The 20,798-nt window shown below is 34.8% G+C and overlaps 1 protein-coding gene across 1 annotated transcript in view; it reads right to left on the bottom strand.

Annotated features, from left to right (window-relative positions):
- The window catches only part of LOC119836952 (agrin), a 52,811-nt gene that overhangs the window by 1,913 nt on the left and 30,100 nt on the right, over window positions 1-20,798 (bottom strand). The window contains exons 2-11 of the mRNA XM_038362425.1: window positions 20,299-20,428; window positions 6,030-6,170; window positions 5,177-5,324; window positions 4,526-4,687; window positions 4,053-4,196; window positions 3,151-3,315; window positions 2,383-2,544; window positions 1,821-1,946; window positions 1,131-1,307; window positions 214-372 (exon numbers count right to left, since the gene is read on the bottom strand). Of these exons, the coding sequence (XP_038218353.1) occupies window positions 214-372; window positions 1,131-1,307; window positions 1,821-1,946; window positions 2,383-2,544; window positions 3,151-3,315; window positions 4,053-4,196; window positions 4,526-4,687; window positions 5,177-5,324; window positions 6,030-6,170; window positions 20,299-20,347 (1,433 nt within the window). The 5' untranslated portion in view covers window positions 20,348-20,428. The remainder of the gene's footprint in view (window positions 1-213; window positions 373-1,130; window positions 1,308-1,820; window positions 1,947-2,382; window positions 2,545-3,150; window positions 3,316-4,052; window positions 4,197-4,525; window positions 4,688-5,176; window positions 5,325-6,029; window positions 6,171-20,298; window positions 20,429-20,798) is intronic.

Here is a 20,798-nt window from a genome sequence, read left to right as displayed (position 1 = left end):
TATATTCATCTCGTTCTTTTGTAGATTTACTGAAGTTTCACTTCTATCGTGCGTGGATCGCACACACACCTTTTTTTATTTCAATACATTTTAAGTTAACAATAAATGATGATGACAGAGAGAGAAATAAAAGCTATTCTTAATGATGCTACGTGATACCACAGATAACATAATACTATACTAGTCAATACTGACTTTTATCCAAGAACTAACCTCGATCTACAGTTCTCCATCTCCAAGAAGCAAGAGTTAGAGTAGGTCTTGTCGTCTGTGCCGCACACGGGGTCGTACTCCGGCGGGCAGACGCGTGCGCACCCCGCGTACTGGAACCTCGCTAAACAACGCTTCAGCGGCACCACGAACACGTGTTTGCTGAAATGGATTTTAAAGGTATTTTACAGATGATGTGGTTCGGAAAAAATTTTATTCATATTTTTAAACTATTGTCATTGGTATGTCTTATACCGCTTCCTTGGTATAGTTGTTAACACGTAAGCGTAGAACTGAAGGATCCTAGGTTGGATTCCGGTTTGGTTGTCACAAAAAAATATGTCTCGGTCTGGCAGGACACGGAAGGCTGATCACCGAATTGTCCATAAAAGAAACTCGATCAGTGAAATAGATGTATGTCATAAGCCCTAAACCCCTCTACGGGACACGGGACTTAACTTTTTTTTTTTTATGTCATAGCGGGCAACTGAGCTGGTGGTTCGCCTGATGGTAAACGATCACCACCGCCCATGAACATTCGCAAAGGTAGTGCCTCTGCGAATGCGCTGCCCGCTTTTAGTGGGTAAGGGAAAAGGAACGGATTCATGACAGGAAAGAAGGAATGGACTAGGACGGTTGAGAAAAAGGAAATAGGCCACCGGCTCCCCCACTCACCGTACGAAACACAGTGGCATGCCACTATTTCACGCCTATTTTCTGTCGGGGTGTGGTACTTCCCCGGTGCGAGCTGGCCCAATTCGTGCCGAAGCGTGCTCGACTCCCACAATAAAAACTTAACTATTTATATCTTAATAATGTACCTTCTTACAATGATCCCTTGAATACCACACGAAATTTTATATTATTACAACGTAAATAACATCTTATCCTAGCATCGCCAACGTATTTTATCAACTTACCCGCAGTTCTCCTTCTTCATAATGCACTCGTTCTTATAAAACCTGTTGTCGGATCCGCACACGAAGGCAGGCGTGTCGGGACAGTCGCCGTGGCATAGTGCGGTAGTGCGGCAATGGGATGCGGATACCGCCACCACGTGCTGCCCGCAGGTAGCGCGACGCAACTCGCATTCCGATCTGGACAATGATTGAATAATAAACTCACTAGGAGTCAGAAAAGACCAATGCTTATATAGAGGGAGCAATCGAACGATGACGTTGGTCGTATCAAAGTTTATTAATTTGTACGCAATAGTATTTAACCTCTTCGTATCCTTACGAACTCTTGAATTCTACTATACGTCTTGTTAAACATATATAAGAATTCGAAAAAGTTCCTGAAAATATATAGGGAACTATCTACTTGATTAACGATTTATTGCGCTCTTCACTCTTCATTCAATAGTTAAATTTATCATTAATTACAATAGGCGTACTAGGCGCAATAGGCGCACTAGGTAATACACAAGCCTTTAGTCCCTTTAATTAACACGTAAAGAAACATTTGCTATGCAACCTAATTTCGCAATTTACCAAGCTGTATTTGGACAGTATAGCTTGGTAAATTATAAGGAAATTTATATGTGTACAGGATGCGATATCATTATTCGAGTCATTTCTCGAATAACATGTTTTTTATCAGCAACTCACTTGTAAACATTGCCATCCGAACCGCACACGGGCTGGTCGACCACGTTGTCGCAGTTTTCAGGGCAGTCGGTTTCGAGTCTCGGAAGAAGCGTGCAGTTACCAAAGTGTGCGAGTTGTACTCCCTTGCTGTAAAAGTGATCAGAATTATATAAAATTAGGTTCAAAGCCTGTTTACTAGTTGAGTGATCCTGTCGTCATTTAAATATTTCTATGACTATGTGTTTGCATTTCCTTAATTGCTTAGATGGAAGAAAACTTTGTAGACTTAGTTCCACTAATATCGTATTCCACATCCGTCGTATCATAATACAAGTCCACTTGTATTTTCCAATTTACTTTAAAAGTATTCATTCTCCCCATAAAATTTTATACTACATTTTATTTTCACTCAAATAGGAGACCCGCTTTCTTTTCCTCACTTTTCCCAGTCCCGTATCCCCTTAAAAGCAGCGCATTCACAGAGTCACAACCTCTGAGAATGTTTATGGGCGATGGTGATCGCTTACCATCAGGCAAACCACCAGCTATGACAAAAAAAATGAAAGACAAAATTCAAACTTACAGGCAAGTAGCGACCTTCAAGAAGCAAGGGTTTGTATACACATTGGCATCGGTACCACACACCGGATCCGGCTCACTGGGGCACTTTACTTTCGTGCATTTGCTCATTTTTGACTTGCACTTATCCATGTCGACCTTCTTGACGATCTTCCTGCTGTTCACGCTGTAACGTGGATAATATTTTGGTTAAGGAGATGTACAAATCCTTCAAAGAATTTTACGATATTTACGATTCCCTGTTATGTACAGTGGCTAGAGCAAAAAGACACTTATCATAGCGGCATTGATAAGGACCGCTTCTGGTCAGCAGAGAAATAGGAATATTTTTAAGGAATACATTCAAACTTTACCTTGGGGAGGATGTATATTAAATTGAAGATATCAGATAAACATAAAGAAGCACAAAACCAAATTTATTTAATTATTTCTGCCCTCAAGTGGTGTTGGCAGAATATCAGCGTCAGGGTCCCATTGACTCTGACATTCATGCTGAGCCAAGACCCTTTCTATGAACACAGTGCACATTTGTCTCCGTCCTGTTTTTCCTCTGTATGTTAATTTTTCTTTGTTTTCGTCTTATTTTGTAATTGTCATGTATTTAATGGTTCTTTTAATAATTTTTTTATCTATCTATCTATCAAATTCCACAAAATTCATTTGATACTTGTAACTAAAATGTTTACCTGCATTGTTTCATGGATGAGTGTCTAGGTATACTATATTATCAGCGCTTCAATAAGTGAAATAAGCCAAGCGAACTTCCACTTACCCACAGTTCAGCATTTTCATCTCACACTCATTTCTGTAAATGTTCTCATCTGAGCCGCACACGAGTTTCTCTTTCTGGTCGGAACAGTCCGTGGGACAGTATTCTCCTCCTGACGTCCTCTCTTGTGATACGCAAAACGCCATAGGCACTTCGAACACGTGCTTACTGGAAAAATATATAGTTTAGAAATTAAAAACTTTGTAACGAATTTTAAACGCGATTTATTCATTATATAATTAACCCGACGTTCGAACACTTTACAGCGAGCGTGGTCACGGGGAGACTGAGATGTTATATGTCTTGAAGGTCATACAAAAATTGTTGTTTGTGAACTACCTCCACCTATTTCTCCACACTTGGTATGTGGAGTATTTTTAGTAGAATCCGTTAAAAATGTTTTAATTTCTAAATGTATAATACTCGCGTAAAATAAAACACAAGAAAATACTAAAATATGGGTTGTTTATTAACTGCTCACATTTTACATGGTTTCAATATTATAATTGATATGAATATGAAAAAATATATTCCTTCTTCTATAATAACGACTAGCGAAAATTTGTGTCTTCATTTCTGTACTCTTAAAAAAATGTGTGGTTTTTTAAATTAAGATTGATGAATATTCCATTCGTCCATATTAATCCTTCTGTGTGAGAGCCTAATCCTTATTTAAATTCTGCGTAGCTTTTTTTTAATTACCTTCAATTCGAATTGGACTATCTTTTGATAGAACTTATCAAACAAAGGTAGATAGGTAAACATAAAAAATATTTTCCGTATCTATCATAAGAGCTTTCTCAACCACTGGTACCCAAATTCCATCCAGTTCAAACAGGTGCTAAGATAAGTCATACTGAGTTAATTCGTATATGCGTTAGTAATTGCATCCATTGAATACTCACCCACAGTTAGTAGCCTTCATCCTGCAAGCGTTTGCGTACAGTTTGCCATCAGAACCACATGTAGGTCTTGCGACCCGCCAGCAGGACTCACGGCAGTGACGCGTCGTCTGGCAGTGTTTCTTGTTTGTTCGGACTACACCTTGCCTATAAGGTAAAAGTTTATTTAGTTATAAATTCAATTTCAATGCCTGCTATTTTTAAATCTATTTTAATTCTTTACGCCTTTGCTTATGAATTGATTTTTGTTTGTTCTCTCGAAGCTCAGATTTGCTTTGATAAATAGTTTAGGCATTCGATTTGAGTGGTAAATATTATTGAATAATAACATAGATAACTTCTTCTTCCTATATAACCTGGATAACCTGGAATTATTATTTCCAAATGCATGCCGCATACGTCTCCTACTATTGGCGTAAAGAAGAGTCAGACAGGTATTAAACATTATTACTAGTGAATTGCTATATTCCACTCACCCACAAGTCAGAAGTTTCATTTGGCAGGTGCTCTTATAAACGTTGCCATCGGATCCACAAATGGGTCCGTCGAGTGGAGCCTGGGAGCAGTCAACAGGACAGTTTTCACGATGCGCACTGATGTTGTTACAAGCGCCTAGATGGGAGAGGCCGATGCCCACTCTGAAATACGTGGTACTTTATGAAAAATATCTTTAAAAATTAAATGAATCGCAAAGGAGAAAAATAATCGCAAATCACACAAGATCACTTCAACATCACGCAATCCACGTTGTAGATTAAAAGATTTTATAACATAGTACCGGTAGTGCCAGTGAAATATCTTATTCTTGTTGCTACCGCTATATTTACTTGTTGCTTCTTCTCTGTAGTATGTAAAAGATTTTTTTACTTCAGAGAGAACAACCTGGCTGGTGATTTGGCTTATAGTAAGCGTTCATCACCGCACTTGAACATTTACAGAAATAGTGAAATACGTTGTGGTTGTGTACGATTGCATTATAGAAATAAATAATTACAGAGCTGATATTGAAAATTATATATTTCACTTTGAGTATTAGAGTTGTCTTAGAACGTATTTGAGGATGAACTTGAACTTGGAATAAAATATACGTAAATTTAAAAAAACGAAACTATCACATTAAGATTTACCTGCAGATTTCAACCTGAAGCATACATCTATTGAGATATGTCCTGCCATTGGTGCCGCACACAGGGTCTCTTTCTGAGGTGCATCTGTGGTCGCATTTGGATCCTTGTGCGCGAGAACAGGATCCTTGGTCGGGTGCCAGTCTTACTCCTGGAAGGATGGTAATAATACTTGCACATTATTGTTAAAACATATATAAAAATGTATTCTAGCCACGATAAATTAAAACCAAACTAATATGATAAAGCTGACGAGTTTGTGTTTGCTTGGACGCGCTAATCTCAGGAACGATTTGAAAAATTTTTTCAGTGGTAAATCGCCCATTTCTTGAGGAAGGCTTTAGGCTATTTCACATAAGGTACTACGTGTTTAATTCGGTGAAGGAAAACATCGTGCGGAAACCGGCATGTCCGAGAATTAAATAGTTCGACGACATGTGACGTCTGCCAACCCTCATAGGAGGCCTGTATATATGGGCTGATGATGATGATGATAATGACAACGTGATTATTATAATCATGGATATTTAGAGATTATGTAATTCTATAATATATAAATAAAGTAGTGCGAATGCAATTATGCCCGAGGTTCAAATGGCCTATTTACATATGAATCGAAAAGGATAATACGTCCAATTTCTTGTCTTAGACCTTGTTTTTATATGTTATTTATAATATAACCCAATTTAAATGCTTAGCTTTTCGATAAAATTTGTTTTCGTGTACACTACCTGTTTTCAGGTAGAGCGAGTAAGTTTGAAACATAGGTGAGGATGATTGAAAAGGAAGTATGATTCACACATTAATTAACTATTAATTTACATACTATCTGATTAAAGAACCTGTACAAACATACCTTTACCACATGTCTTTTTTCTCATCTCACATAGGGAGGGGTAAATGTACCCGTCAGTTGCACAGACGGGCTCGCCCTGTAACGCTGGTCCGCAAATCCGGGGACAAGATGCGTCCCTTGCTCCCTCGCACCAGGATAGTGCTGAAAAAAAAAGAGATTTAGAAATGTCATCAGGAAAATGGCATGTTGTTTTAGAAACTTAACTTAGAGGTCAATGATTTAATGGTAAATTTGGGCTTACAGTAACCTAAGTGTTTATTGTACAATTAATTACATTGACGCTAAATGAGATGACATGAGATGAGGCGAGATGATATAAGATGAGACGAGATGAGATTAGATTAGATGACATTAAAAGAAATAAAATTGTGTGACGCAGTAAACAATTCGAAAAGAAACAAAGAGCTCAAGACAAACTTTTTCAGAGCAAGATGGCGATTATTTAAAAATCCAACATCAAATCTTGACTTCTCTGCCGAATACAGGCAACTTATAATATAATTTACTATGACTGAATTTAAATAAAAATGTGAAATGTTTCTTTTGTATTAAGAAGATTGAAAAATATTAAAAGAAGCACAGCTGCATAGATGACGATTTTTATTTGAGTTAAAACTAATAAATTCAAGGCACCATTTCCGATAAATCCAATATGGCGAATCAGCGATAGAGATTAGAATTTAGAAGCGAATTCAAAGGGAATTAAATATAAAATATAAACGATAATTGTGTGAAAACACGCGAGCTCTTGGCAACATCGCGCCACTAGTTGCGATAGCAATCGACACGCATTGTCCGTCTGGGGCGGCCAGTAAATTGGATGTTTTATAAGTACACTAGCGGTTTCGCCCGCGTAAGTCGGTATCCCGTAGGAATATCGGGATAAAAAATTGCCTGTTTGTTATTCCAGTTGCCCAGCTGTCTACGTACCAAATGTCATTGCAATCGGTTCAGTAGTTTTTACGTGAAAGAGCAACAAACACACACACATCCTTACAAACTTTCGCATAATATTAGTAGAATATGATATAAAGAATACTTCTTAGAAACATTAATTATGTATCAATAAAATAAATGTATCGTAACATAATTGTGTAATACTATTTCTGTCTGTCTGAAAATAGAATATTTTAAACACAGCAAACGTATAGCTTTTCAACACATTCTGAAATCTCTTAAAAATTGCCACAGCGTCTTTGGACGATCTTATATGTATATTGATATAATCTCAAACCTTTGAAGATCACGATAAAGATAGTCCATCTTTATAAGTATACGTATAATTTTACTAATACACAGGATTATCAAACCTCTATTTATCTTATAATTTCTGCAAAACTGTCAAACCCGATGAATAAAACACTTCTTCCTTCATTTCTTTCTTTCATTTCATTTGATACATAAATCTATTAAAAAATCCGCATCTCAATCCGTTGCGTAGTTTTAAACATTCAAGCATACATAGGGACATAGGGACTGAGAGATCGACTTTGTTTTATACTATGTAGTGATAGTAATAAAACTTAGAAATATATGGTTCATTATAACAACTATTAAAAATCTTTATCGCCCATTCCCTAGCTCCAAGATTCCGACATATACAGGTACTAGAAAATTCCATTAGGACGGACTCCGGGATGCACCACAGATATATCTGTTTTTATTATTTTTTTTATCATTAGGTTATTGCGTGAATTACGTAGGCACTTGACTTCTTGTGTTAATTATTATCTGTGGGTCTATAGACATTCGTTATCTATTGTTTCGAATATCGAACGCTGGCTGCTTTGTCAGTTGGAAGTATAATGAAAAAAAAAAGTACATTATTCCACGGAGGATCTTCCAAAATAAGGTGCTATATTTATAAATAATAGTACAAAAAAACAAACACATAGTGACAATGGACTTTTAGGATCGCCATTTAAATTACAATAAAGGTAATTATTGTTATATGAATAAGTTATGTGTCAGGAGACCCTCTTAAATTTAGTGACCACAGAAGAAATCGGAATGAATTAATTTTATTAATATTTAAAACCAGCTAAAAATATAAAGAATGTCGCTAACAAATCATATACAAGTGTTTCTTAAAAATTAATAAAATAACACTACATAACTCGCTGCTATTACAATTTTTAATTAAACAAACTAAAGAAGTTGCATAAAATTTTCTTAAACTTTTATCCTACTATCCTACTAATCTTACTTTAATATTATAAATGCGAAAGTGTCTAAGGATTTGTGTGTTTGTTACTCTTTTACGCAAAAACTATTGAAACGATTGCAATGAAATTTTATAAGTAGGTAGTTGGACAACTGGAATAACATATAGGAAACTTTTTATCCCGATATCCTACGGGATACGGACTTACTCGAGTGAAACCGCGGGGCGCAGCTAGTTCATTCATAAATTATAGCTGAATACAACATTTTTAACCATTACGGCGGAACGTTAAATTCCAGGACATTTTTAGCACTCTCGTCTACGAGAAACAACGATATTTTTAATGTTTACAATTAACGAGATATTTAATATAATTGATGCATTATCGTTAAAGCGCTTTCGTTAAGATTTTGTTAGGCGTAAAGTTTTGTAACGACGTCGATGGTGAAAATATTTTATGGTTTAAAAGGAATCTCTGCAGATGAGTATATAATTGAAGAAATGCATTTATAGAGCATTCAACTAAATAGGAAACTGTTTTTTCTCGTTGTTGTCAGGACAGTAAAGTCTGTAAGAGAAATATGAAAAATCCAATCCAAGTGCATATGAGGCCCAGATAGTCCTTACAAAAAATGTGCTAGAAGAATAATACTTAAGAAAAAATAAAAACTACCCACAAATTTTGAATTCTTAACTCATAATGTTGGTTCATCTTCTTTCAATAAGTATTCCAAAACAGATCTGAAGATATGTTTATTTGTTACTTACAAAACTGAATCGAAAGCGGTTAATTTATTCGGAACTACGATGGCTTAAATCCTCTCAAAGACACGCCCGTCAAACGTTTTCCATAAAAAGTGAAGTCCCGTGTCCCCTAGTGGGGTATGGGGCAGATGTTATACATCTGTTTCAGTGATCGATTTTCTTCATGGACAAGTAGGTGATCAGCCTTCTGTGTCCTGCCAGACCGAGACATTTTTTTTACGTCCCCACTGGGAATCGAACCCAGGACCCCATGATTCTAAGCTCACGCGTTAACCACTGTACCAAGGAGGCGGTCGTAAACGTTTTTCATGGATTTCTAAAAATATTACCATTTGTATTACCGAAAATGTACAATACGGACCAAAAACATAATATACACATCTTGGAAGCTATCCAACTTATATTACAATCGCGTAAGTTAGTGAGTATCGATGGATAGATTAATGAATGGATGTTTGTAACTCTTTCACCCGGAAACAGCTTATCGTATCTGTTTGAAATTTGGTACTGAGATGAATTATAGTCTGGTTTAGCACATAGGCTATTTTGAGCCGTATCACACGCAAGTGACGCCGCGGGTGACAGCTAGTTAAATATAAATGCACGTAGCTAAATATATCGTTGAAATATATAAGCATTGTATTTTCTTGTGTTTGATTTTACGCGAGCATTATACATTTAGAAACTAAAGACTTTTTAACGGATTTTAAACGCGATTTATTCATTATATTATTAACGACGTTTCGAACACTTTACAGCGAGCGTGGTCACGGGGAGACATCTCAAATCACCCTTAAAAAGTCTTTAATTTCTAAACGTATAAGCATTGTAAATAACACACAGCTTTTAGACAACACCAAGTTTTTCTCAACTTTTTTGATCTCATCAGCATTACTGAGACATTGGCCTATAACATTTCCTTTTAATAAATCAACGACACTTACTTTACTCGTCTTGATACTTGATTGGGATGTGACCGCATTCCTCAACTTTCAAGGTTGGTAGGGTGTTCTATATTTTATATACTCTCAAATGTCAACCATTTAGTCATAAAGGGAAATTTCAGGTTTTGATCATTGTTTATTAGTTCGATTGTATTTATTTCAAAATACATATTTCATTAATCAAATGCATGGATTCGAGATAGGGAATAGAAATGATGCGACTTACAAATGTTGCCATTTTGATAAACATGACAATGTATATATTAATCATGATATTAATTTAATTTTTAATAATAATCTATTTAATAATAGAACAACACAATTTAAATAAAATCATCAATGCAGTGAAGTAACTTGATGTGCAGGAAATACTCGTAAAATATTTATTAAATCCTACTAATCTTATTAATATTATTAATGCGAAAGTTTGTTAGGATGGATGTATGTGTATGTGAATGTTTGTTAATCTTTCACGCAAAAAGTACTGAATCGAATGCAATAAAAAAATCCCGATATTCTTACGGATTTACGCGGGTGAAACCGCGGCGCGTAACTGGTGAAAAGTATAATTTATTTAAATTATAAGAAAGATAATTGAATAATAATAAATAATAGTTTAAAAAAACTAAAAAACACGCTTTAACAAAAATCATATTTTGCAAATTGAAAAATGGAATAATTTTATCAAATTAGTGTATTGTCATCGGTCGTCAATAAATCTACAAAGTTTGAACGAAATCTGGCCGTTTAAAGTGGGTCAAAATCGCGCCCAAAGAAGTCGGTTACAAACAAACATACAAACAAACATACAAACAAACATTCAAACAAACATACAGGTGAAGCTAATAAAAAGCGTGTAAAAAGGGTTGTAAAAAAAGCGTGTAAAAAGGGTTGTAATAAATTTATTTTCAACTATAGTATAAGTATAGTTTGATATAACTTTATTAAAAAAAACTTCGGTATTTCTTCAGTTCGATTGAAAGCAAGTTCCAAAGAAACACCCAAAACCGTTATCATATTGAGAAATCAAATAATAAATATTAGTATGCATAAACGTAATTGAGTTTAAACCACAACCTCCAAGATTACCAGAGACCAATAAACAAAACAAACTAACTTTCCATACCATAAATAAAAAACATCCAATTACAGACACAGAAAACGAGTTTATTTAATTAAAGTACCAGGCGCGCATACATTCATAGGCGATCCCGTTTGGTGACCACACTATTTACCATGTCCGTCACGGTCCCTAGTAAGCGATTACGGTACATTCGCATGCAAAACGTGTTGTCACTTTCTCTTGGATGAAATAGAAATTGCCGTGTCAATGGTGTTTGTGCAGCTCTCGAGATAGCTCGTCATGAATGCACTTCTTGGTTTATAAAATGAATAAAGTTTGTTTTTTATTATCGCGAAGTACTGCTATTTTACATGGAATGGAAAAATAGCACGACCCACGAATTCTCCAGTTTTTCGCCACTAGCGGTCCACCCCGGCTTCGCCCGTGGTACATATATAGCCTATAGCCTTCCTCAATAAATGGGCTATCTAACACTGAAAGAATTTTTCAAATCGGACCAGTAGTTCCTGAGCTTAGTGCGTTCAAACAAACAAACTCTTCTGCTTTATAATATTTGTATAGATAGATATAAAACCTACATTTATATTTAATAGAGCCGTTATTAAATGAAGGAGATACAAACAAACACATCCATGTATCGTCACAAACTATCGTATCCATAAAAGTAGCATTATTAAAATTCAATGCTACCTATACCGATTAAGTTGTTTAATTATCTAAGCAGAGCAAAACCACCGGCAAAAACTAGTCCCAGAGCTAGTAAACTCCGTTCAGTCGTACTTGATATCAATTACAATAAAAAACGGATGATTTAGAAGCAGTCTAGACAACTTTACGAACGTGCTCTCGGACTATAAAGATAAATCAATAAATTATTCTAGCAGTGTATACTTAGCTTAAGATAAGGGTTGTTTAAATGCGTTTTTAATTTTTTACCTCAATTTTTATTGTTTTGATTGGTGGATGCATTATAAGGCACTCTGTTAACTTCACCTGTATGTTTTTATGTATTCGACTCCATTAGACTCATTTTTAATGGGTAGATTTAAATCAAATTATGTGATTATATCCTGAGTATTGTTTTTATCCTGATTAGGATCGCCAGGATTCAATTATTTCCTTACGAATACTCTGTATAATTATGAGTAATTAGATAATTTCATACAAGAATAATGGGTGATAGAATTTTGCTCCAATGCTCCCTTGGGATAAAACAGGAATAAACACCTCTAATTCTACATGGCCAAAACCGTGGGCGGTGTTAATAATAAATAATTTTGATAGTGAAGTTTGATAATCATATTATGATAAACTCATGAAATTATTGTATTAACCACAATTTTGCTTCAAATAATTTATATGCGGGAGTCTATCTCCTTATAAGCGGAATACATTGACATCAGAGAAAACACAGAATTTCTCTCACATTAATATCCATAGTACATTATATTTGCATTAGAAATACGAACAATACATTATAAACAGGGTTTCTAAGTCCAAATTATCATTCCTATGGCGTTCTGTAAGACAACCAGTCCATTTGTCATCTAATGATTCAGGGAGGGACAGCCCTAACAAATGATCGCGTTTACACCGTGGGCGAGGACAAGCGCAGCAACGCGGACCCATTTATACTGTTTGTAGTTTTGTGAATTGTAGTGTACAATTGTTTATTTCTAGCGGTGTGATAGATGGACCAGAGAGGTGTGGATGGGAGGGTGTTTATATATTTTAAGCAATATATCCTTGTATTTATTAAATTTTAAAGATATGATGTACGATTCGATACGAAACTATGATACATAATTAAAACGTTGCAAAAAATTTATATGTTTAGAATATCGGCACTAGTAATCATTCAATATTGCAAAATAATCCTATTAATCCTACTGATACTATAAATGCGAAAGTTTGTAAGCATGTGTGTGTGTTTGTACACGCAAAACTCCTAAATTGATTGCAATGAAATTTGGCACGTAGATAGCTGGACAACTGGAATAACGTATAGGCAACTTTTAATCCCGATATTCCTACGGGATACGGACTTACGCAGGTGAAACTTGTATATATTGAATACTTATAAGTTTGACCTAATCCGAGTCAAGCGGCGATAGCTTAATGAAACAGGCATGTTTTTTCTTAATTTAACACGCGAGTGACCACGTATTTTTTAAACCAAATAGGATTTAACTAAGGAAAATGATGGTTTAATAATTGAATAACTTCATTGCATGGCAAACTTCATTGTATGACGTCATCAAATCATTTACTTTCTCAATTATCACACTATCACACTTCACACTAATATTATAAAAGTGAAAGTTTCTTTGTTTGTATGTTTGTCCGTCAATCACGCTGAAGTATCTGCACGGATTTTGATGAAATTTGGTATGCAAACAGGGTATGAGCTGACTTGAGTGATAGGATTTTTTCCGGATGAGATACTCCCTTGGAAACAGGAATCTTGAAATCCGGGCGGAGTCGGGACGAGCGTCTAGTTTGAAATAAATACTCTAATTTCTTGTGTTTGATTTCACGCGACTATAATACATTTAGAAATTTAAAGCTTTTTAACGGATTTTAAACGCGATTTATTCATTATATTATTAATCCGACGTTTCGAACACTTTACAGCGAGCGTGGTCTCCTCGTTTAATTACTAAATACTCTATTGTTTTCTTTAATATCCTTATAAAAGACGAAAGTTTTCAATTTCCACGATCCAAAACTTGGCCAAACAGCTATCAAAATAATGAGCTTTCTCACCTCACAAATCTTCACGTGTTGGTTTTCATACAGCTCTGGTAACACAAATTCGTTTCATTTCACTGCCCATAATTCACGAGTGCATTGCAGAGAAAGTTATAAAAGCTTATTAACCTATTTAGACTTCGATTTAAACCGTTTTAAGATAGCACTGGCCCGCGGCGTCGCTTCACGCAATTGCACTGCATATTTCATCGGATAAACGGTAAACCTATCTGGGTGAAAGAGTAACTCTTAACTCTATATATGTAATCATATAAAATTAATTTAATTTATTATAAAATTCAATAAATTAGATTTATTGGTCCGATTCAAATAAGTTATAGCTCCTTGTTATTCTTCAGAATAATATGTTCACCGTATTGATATAAAATAAATATATCTTATTGTATTTTAATAGAGAATAATACAGTCTAGTATGCAAAAAATTAATTGATTTATGTGTACACGATCCACATCACCACTGCTTGAAACGGCAATGTAAGACATCGTGAGGAAACCGGCATGTCCAAGAATCAAAAGTTCGACGACATGTGACATCTGCCAACCCGCACTTGGCCAGCGTGGTGGATTATGGCCTGAACCCTCATAGGAGGCCCGAGTCCCTGCAGTACAGTACAGTTGGAACAAATTAATATTTCAGGTTAAACTCAAACCCAAACATTTATATATTCAATTAGACTTCTTAAAGAAACACTTTTGAATCGTCATAACACAGTTTTAACGTTTACCATCGATTCGGAAAGCAGTTTCTACAGAGAAGAGCTGGCAAGAAACTCTGTTTTCCAATTATGTCAATTTCACACTTGAATACATAGGTAATATGTATATATAATAATGGTTCCAAATAACTAATCTGTGTATACAATGAAACAAACAAATAAAAATTGCATTATAATACACAATTCGAACAAAACTGGCTTCAATTATTTATTAATCCGTGTCATTTAGCAGTCAATTTAAACTCACATTCCAACGATTGCAATCGACACACGAATACTTTTAAACATCAACATTTAATTTCCTGTATTTTATCCTTAAATCGAGTCGGCATTTCTTAATACGCTAAAGGAATCTGGGGCGTTACGGTATCTGAAAGGTTTCGAGTGAGCAGAATTTTTACTTTAGTGGTTAAGAGATAATGCCTCTTTAGCTGGCCAAGAGCGAGTTAACACACCCGTCCGTGGTAATATGGTGTGCACTTATATAATTTGAGAGACAACATTTTTTTAGAGTAGATAGCTGGACAACTGGAATAACACCTAGGCAACTTTTAATCCCGATATTCCTACGGGATACGGACTTACGCGGGTGAAACCGCGGGGCGCTATTTATATGTATAAATCTTCCTCTAGAATGACTAAGTCAATTAAAAAGTCATCAAAATCTTTAAGTTTTTAAGAATATCGGGATAAAAACCGCACCCACGTAAGTCTGTACTGTATAATGATCAAGTAATCATATCAAAATTACAATAAAATCAAACGACAGTCGTAACTTTCCAATAACATATTATACAATTATTTTAAATCAATCCATATCTTCCTTGTACACAGGCTATCACGTTAATTCAGTTTTAATCGATGTAAGTTTGTTTGTAAATAGAATTATCTTTATAATCGAAAATGCAAATGTCACGATTACAAGTTGATCGACTGGTTTGGCGACAAGTCGTAAGATTTATCGACGAGAATATATAAGCACGGCCTATCTGAATCTATTTATAGATAATTCTAAGTTAAGAAGTCGTTACGTATAGCACAGATAATAAATAGTATACCTACTAGACGTATAATAAAAATCGGTCAAGTGCGAGTCGGATTGCTGGCGCTAAGATAAAAAATATTTGATATAATATTATATGTACCGAGAGCGTTCCCGACTCCCGCCGAATATTTACAAAAAAATTGTGAATGATATTTTTAAGCTCACTAAATATTTATATATTTTTTTTGAACACGCACTATATAAATAATTGCACTTAAATAACCTCAACATTCATATAATTCTTGGCAATATTAATAAACTAGCTAGTTGTAACCCGCGGCGTCACTCGATTGGTACCCGCGTAAAAGTACTCTATGTGCTAATCCAGATGAAATTTATCTCTGTACCAAATATCACAGAGATACGATAAGCTGTTTATGCTGTACAGAAATACAACCATACAAACTTTCGCGTTTATTATATTACTAGGATTAGATAAAACATAATAATTATAGCTATAATCGGAATTAAACACATTATCGAGTACAGTAAGGATAAAAACGATGTGGGTTAACGTAGCGATAACGACATGACTTATATCGTATACAGGGTGTTCACTTTTTTTAATTATTCATAACAGAAAAGGAAACTGCCTTCAAATTGTCAAAACTTGACCAAATGTAAACAGAATATCTTGAGAGGCATCAGCTTTGAAATAAAAAAATAATCATATAAATCGTTTCACTCAGTAAAAAAATTATAACAAACAGAAAAAATGCAGTACAATTGATTACTTCCTCCTTCTTTTTAAGTCGGTTGAAAATGCATATTTTTAAATAAGTGTACGGACGGACCTTACGTGTTAATTGAAAGAAAATACGCAAAGAAGAACAGATTATTATTATTATTATTATGTTAAACATTTTAAGAGAATAAATTTAAAAGAAATAGCAACAAAAAACGTGTAACGCAAATAACAAAATATATCAAATTCAAAAACTTCACATTACATACAACAATAATAATACCAAACACTGTAAAACAAAATTTTTTTATTCTCTTACAGTAATTATGAATTAAAAAAGAAACACCCTGTATATACATACCGCTATGTTAGCAAAAACAGGCTCAGTGTATCAGCGTACGTGTTACAATGTGTTACATTAACTCGAAGCTCAGTATATTTTGACAGCTCCTATTATCGGCTGTTTAACGGGTCGAAATTACAGGGTGTTCTAAAAAGCTTAATTAATTAAGACCCAATTTAAGTGACAAAAAATAAGTTAAAGTTAAGCTGTGTATGAATGCGATTCTTATTACAGTTATTGTATTATTTCAAAATACATTGATAGGTGTACACTAAGCAGGTATATTGTTACACTAGGTACCGCCCCCGGCTTCGCCCGCGTGGAATTCGGTTATATCGCACGACATGATAAGGAGTTGCCTTGTAATCTTTCCCAAGGTCTAGACTATTTATTAATATTGGTTTAGTGGTTTAGGTGTAAGTGTCCGATTTTACTATAACGAACTTGCATACAAACTTTCATCCTCTATTTCAACCCCTTCTATCCTTTTTACGCGAAAAAAAGTATCCCATGTCCTTTCCCAAGTTCAGTTCTATCTTCATACCAAATTTCATCATTATCGGTTCAATGGTTTAGGCGTGAAAGCGTAACAGACAGAGTTACTTTCGCATTTATCCTATGAGTAGGAATAAAGTATGGATTAAAACCCTCGTAAGGAATATTTAATAAAAATTATACTACATAATAAACCCCATACCTATATAAGCACTATAATATTTTCTTATGTATTTTTAACACGCTTTTATTAACTTCACCTGTATGTTTGTTTGTTTGTTTGTTTGTATGTTTGTTTGTTTGTTTGTAACTGACTTCTTTGGGCGCGATTTTGACCCACTTTAAACGGCCAGATTTCGTTCAAACTTTGTAGATTTATTGAGGACCGATGACAATACACTAATTTGATAAAATTATTCCAGTTTTCAATTTGCAAAATATGATTTTTGTTAAAGCGTGTTTTATAGTTTTTTTAAACTATTATATTTTATTTTACTTTTTAGATCAGTACAAAGGCAAATTATTTATCTATGACTTACTTATAATGTTATTAAAGTTTTAATTCCCGGCAATTTCAATATTTCTTCCCAAAGGGAAGCATGTACTGAAAAATATAGTAAAAGTTTTACATACTATAAAAAATACATAATCTTAATAAAATTATATGATCTATGCCTTAGCTTGTCTATTAAACAAATGTAAGAAAGAGAAAAACGTCGAGCCCCAAACCTCTGTCTTTTTCTCCTATTTTATTTTATTTGAATAAAAAAAAAATACATTTTATGCAAATTTCCCTTTAAAAAAATCGTCTTATACAAAACGACTGATAAGTTCTGGATGAAATTAAACACAGGGATAGCTTTTCCTATAGATATCAATTGAATGAATCCACCGGCTTCAGCCAGTAAAATTATTTTAGAACGTCAAACCATACATATTTTTAAAATACCCTCAAATTATGATAAAAATCTCAATTGAACTCATGACCGTAACCATTTAACCGACAGTTCGTAATAAATGATTCATTGAAAGCTATTAAAAGGTTAAACACAACAAGGATCAATACAATCGATTAATGTCACATTAACGGTTATTGGCAGCGCGTCGATCACGATCTATCGATCAATGATCCAAATGATTTATTGCGAGTGCGGCATGAGTGTAAATCATTATAAATAAATGGTATTTAGAGCAATGTATAACAGGTATTCTTTATTGCTAGATAAATTCCCCGTTTGGTCGATTTAGTGGTGGCTCAGTGGTGAGGAACTCGGACTTTAAAATCGATAAGTCGGGGTTCGGGCGAGCGTGCAAGAAATAAATTAATTTTTTAAATTTATCTGCACATGTGGATATCATCACTACTGTTCGAAACAGTGAAGGAAAACATCGTGAGGAAACCGGCATGACCAAGAATCACAAGTTCGCCGACATGTGACGTCTGCCAACCCGCACTTGGCTAGCGTGGTTAGCTAGATTACGGCCTGATCTCTCATAGGAGGCCTGTGTCCCAGCAGTGGGAACATATATGGGCTGATGATTATGATCGTTAAGTGATTAGCAACGCACCGGTGGCGGATAACATTCCTAAAAAAATGTTAATCTTAATACATATATATCCTACTAACATTATAAATGCGAAAGTTTGTAAAGATGTGTGTGTGTTTGTTGCTCTTTCACGCAAAAACGACTGAACCGATTGCAATGAAATTTGATACGTAGACAGCTGGACAACTTGAATAACATATAGGCAACTTTTGATCCCGATATTCTTACGGATTTGCGCGGCTGAAACCGCGGGGCGCAGCTAGTAATACATAACTACTCAACCGATTTGGGAACGGGAACTGGACAACCCAGGCGAAGCAACGGCCGGAAGGCTAGCGTAATTATAAGAATGTATGTATGTAAGTTTGTTACTTTTTCACGCGAAAACCACACATCGGATTTGATGATATTTGCCAATGGGGTAGTTTATACACCAGAGTAACACATAAGTGAAGGAAATGTTTTTTTTATTATATTTCCTTTTTATCCGGGTGAAACCCCACGACACGGCTAGTAAAGCATAAGTAATACAAGTTTTCACGTAAAATCAATATAACTAAAACATTATTTCAGTAAAAGCAACAGAATTAATTAATTATTCATACGAAAATTCGATACATTTGGCTTAATAATTATGTGTATTCAACGATTTTGCGGATGCGGAAATTTAATCAACTCCATAAAATAATGGAATATTACATTTGCATAGCTCAATGAATTGTAATAAATTAATTATTTATACAACAAAATTGTAAATGTTTTAGGAATTAATTATAAAGCGTCTATTATACGAATACATTTTGGTCGTAATTTTAGACACGTTTTATATGATGTGGGAGTCAAGCATGCTTCAGCACGAATTGGGCCAGCTCGAACCGGGGAAGTACCACATACAAGATCGGCATGAAACTGTAGCGTGTTGCTGTATATCGTAGGATGAGTGGGGGAGCTGGAGACCCCGTCTCCTTTTCCTCATCCTTCCCCGTCCTTTCCTTGATTCCTCTCGTCAATCCTTTCTTAATCACTTTCCAATTTAAAATAGGCAATCCATTTTGTAGAGGCGTATGGCATTTGACCTTACGCCTCTCCATCATCATAAAAAAACTTAGTATTTTATTGTGTTTGATTTTACGAGAGTATTATACATTCAGAAAAAAAACTTTTTCACACTTTACAGCGAGCGTGGTCACGGGAGACAGTCTCCACACAGTCTCCATGACCACGCTAATTTCTAAATAAATAAAATATAATAGTTTAAAAAAAACTATAAAACACGCTTTAACAAAAATCATATTTTGCAAATTGAAAACTGGAATAATTTTATCAAATTAGTGTATTGTCATCGGTCCTCAATAAATCTACAAAGTTTGAACGAAATCTGGCCGTTTAAAGTGGGTCAAAATCGCGCCCAAAGAAGTCAGTTACAAACAAACAAACATACAAACAAACAAACATACAGGTGAAGCTAATAAAAAGCGTGTAAAAAGACGAGAATTTTATATATTAGATACTAGCTGCACGCCCCGGCTCCGCCCGGGTAGTCATTTATCGTAATTGAAATAATATAAACTATCCTATTTCTCAAGTTGGATCGAACTGCACATGGTGTGCGAATTTTATTATAATCGGTTAAGTGGTTTAGAAGTCCATTGAGGACAAACATTATGACACGAGATTTATATATATTAAGATAAATTCCAATACTCACCGCACACAAGAACAATGGCTGAAGCGATGATATGAGATTTGGCCTCCATTTTGATTTCACTAGTTTTCTTATACAGTTCAAAATACACTATTTTTTTTCACTGGTAGCATTCGATCATGATGTTCGGCTTCTGTAACAAGAAATTAATCATTTAAAAAAACAAATTAACAATTTTTTGAAAGCAAAACTTAAAATAATAAACTATGAACGCTGCCCATTCATCTATTTGAAATGCGTCCAACCAAGTCAAGTAGTAGATAGATATGTAGTTAGTTACTACTTGTGATACTAAGTTGTAAGGAGCTAGTCTATTACCTGTTTCCATTAGACTTAGCTGGAACCGACTTCAAATATATGATTTGTATAGCCACACGTCCCTGCTTTGTCCGTGTTGAGATATTTAAAATATAGCTTAAGTTTAAGTTAAGATTAAGCTTAAGCTTAAGCTTTAAGTTAGTCAAACATACAGACAGTCATTACATAACTGTCTTAATACTCTG

The sequence above is a fragment of the Zerene cesonia genome, chromosome 26 (assembly GCF_012273895.1).
Source record: "Zerene cesonia ecotype Mississippi chromosome 26, Zerene_cesonia_1.1, whole genome shotgun sequence".
Lineage (NCBI taxonomy): Eukaryota > Metazoa > Arthropoda > Insecta > Lepidoptera > Pieridae > Zerene > Zerene cesonia.
This window is presented reverse-complemented; position numbering and strand designations above follow the sequence as displayed.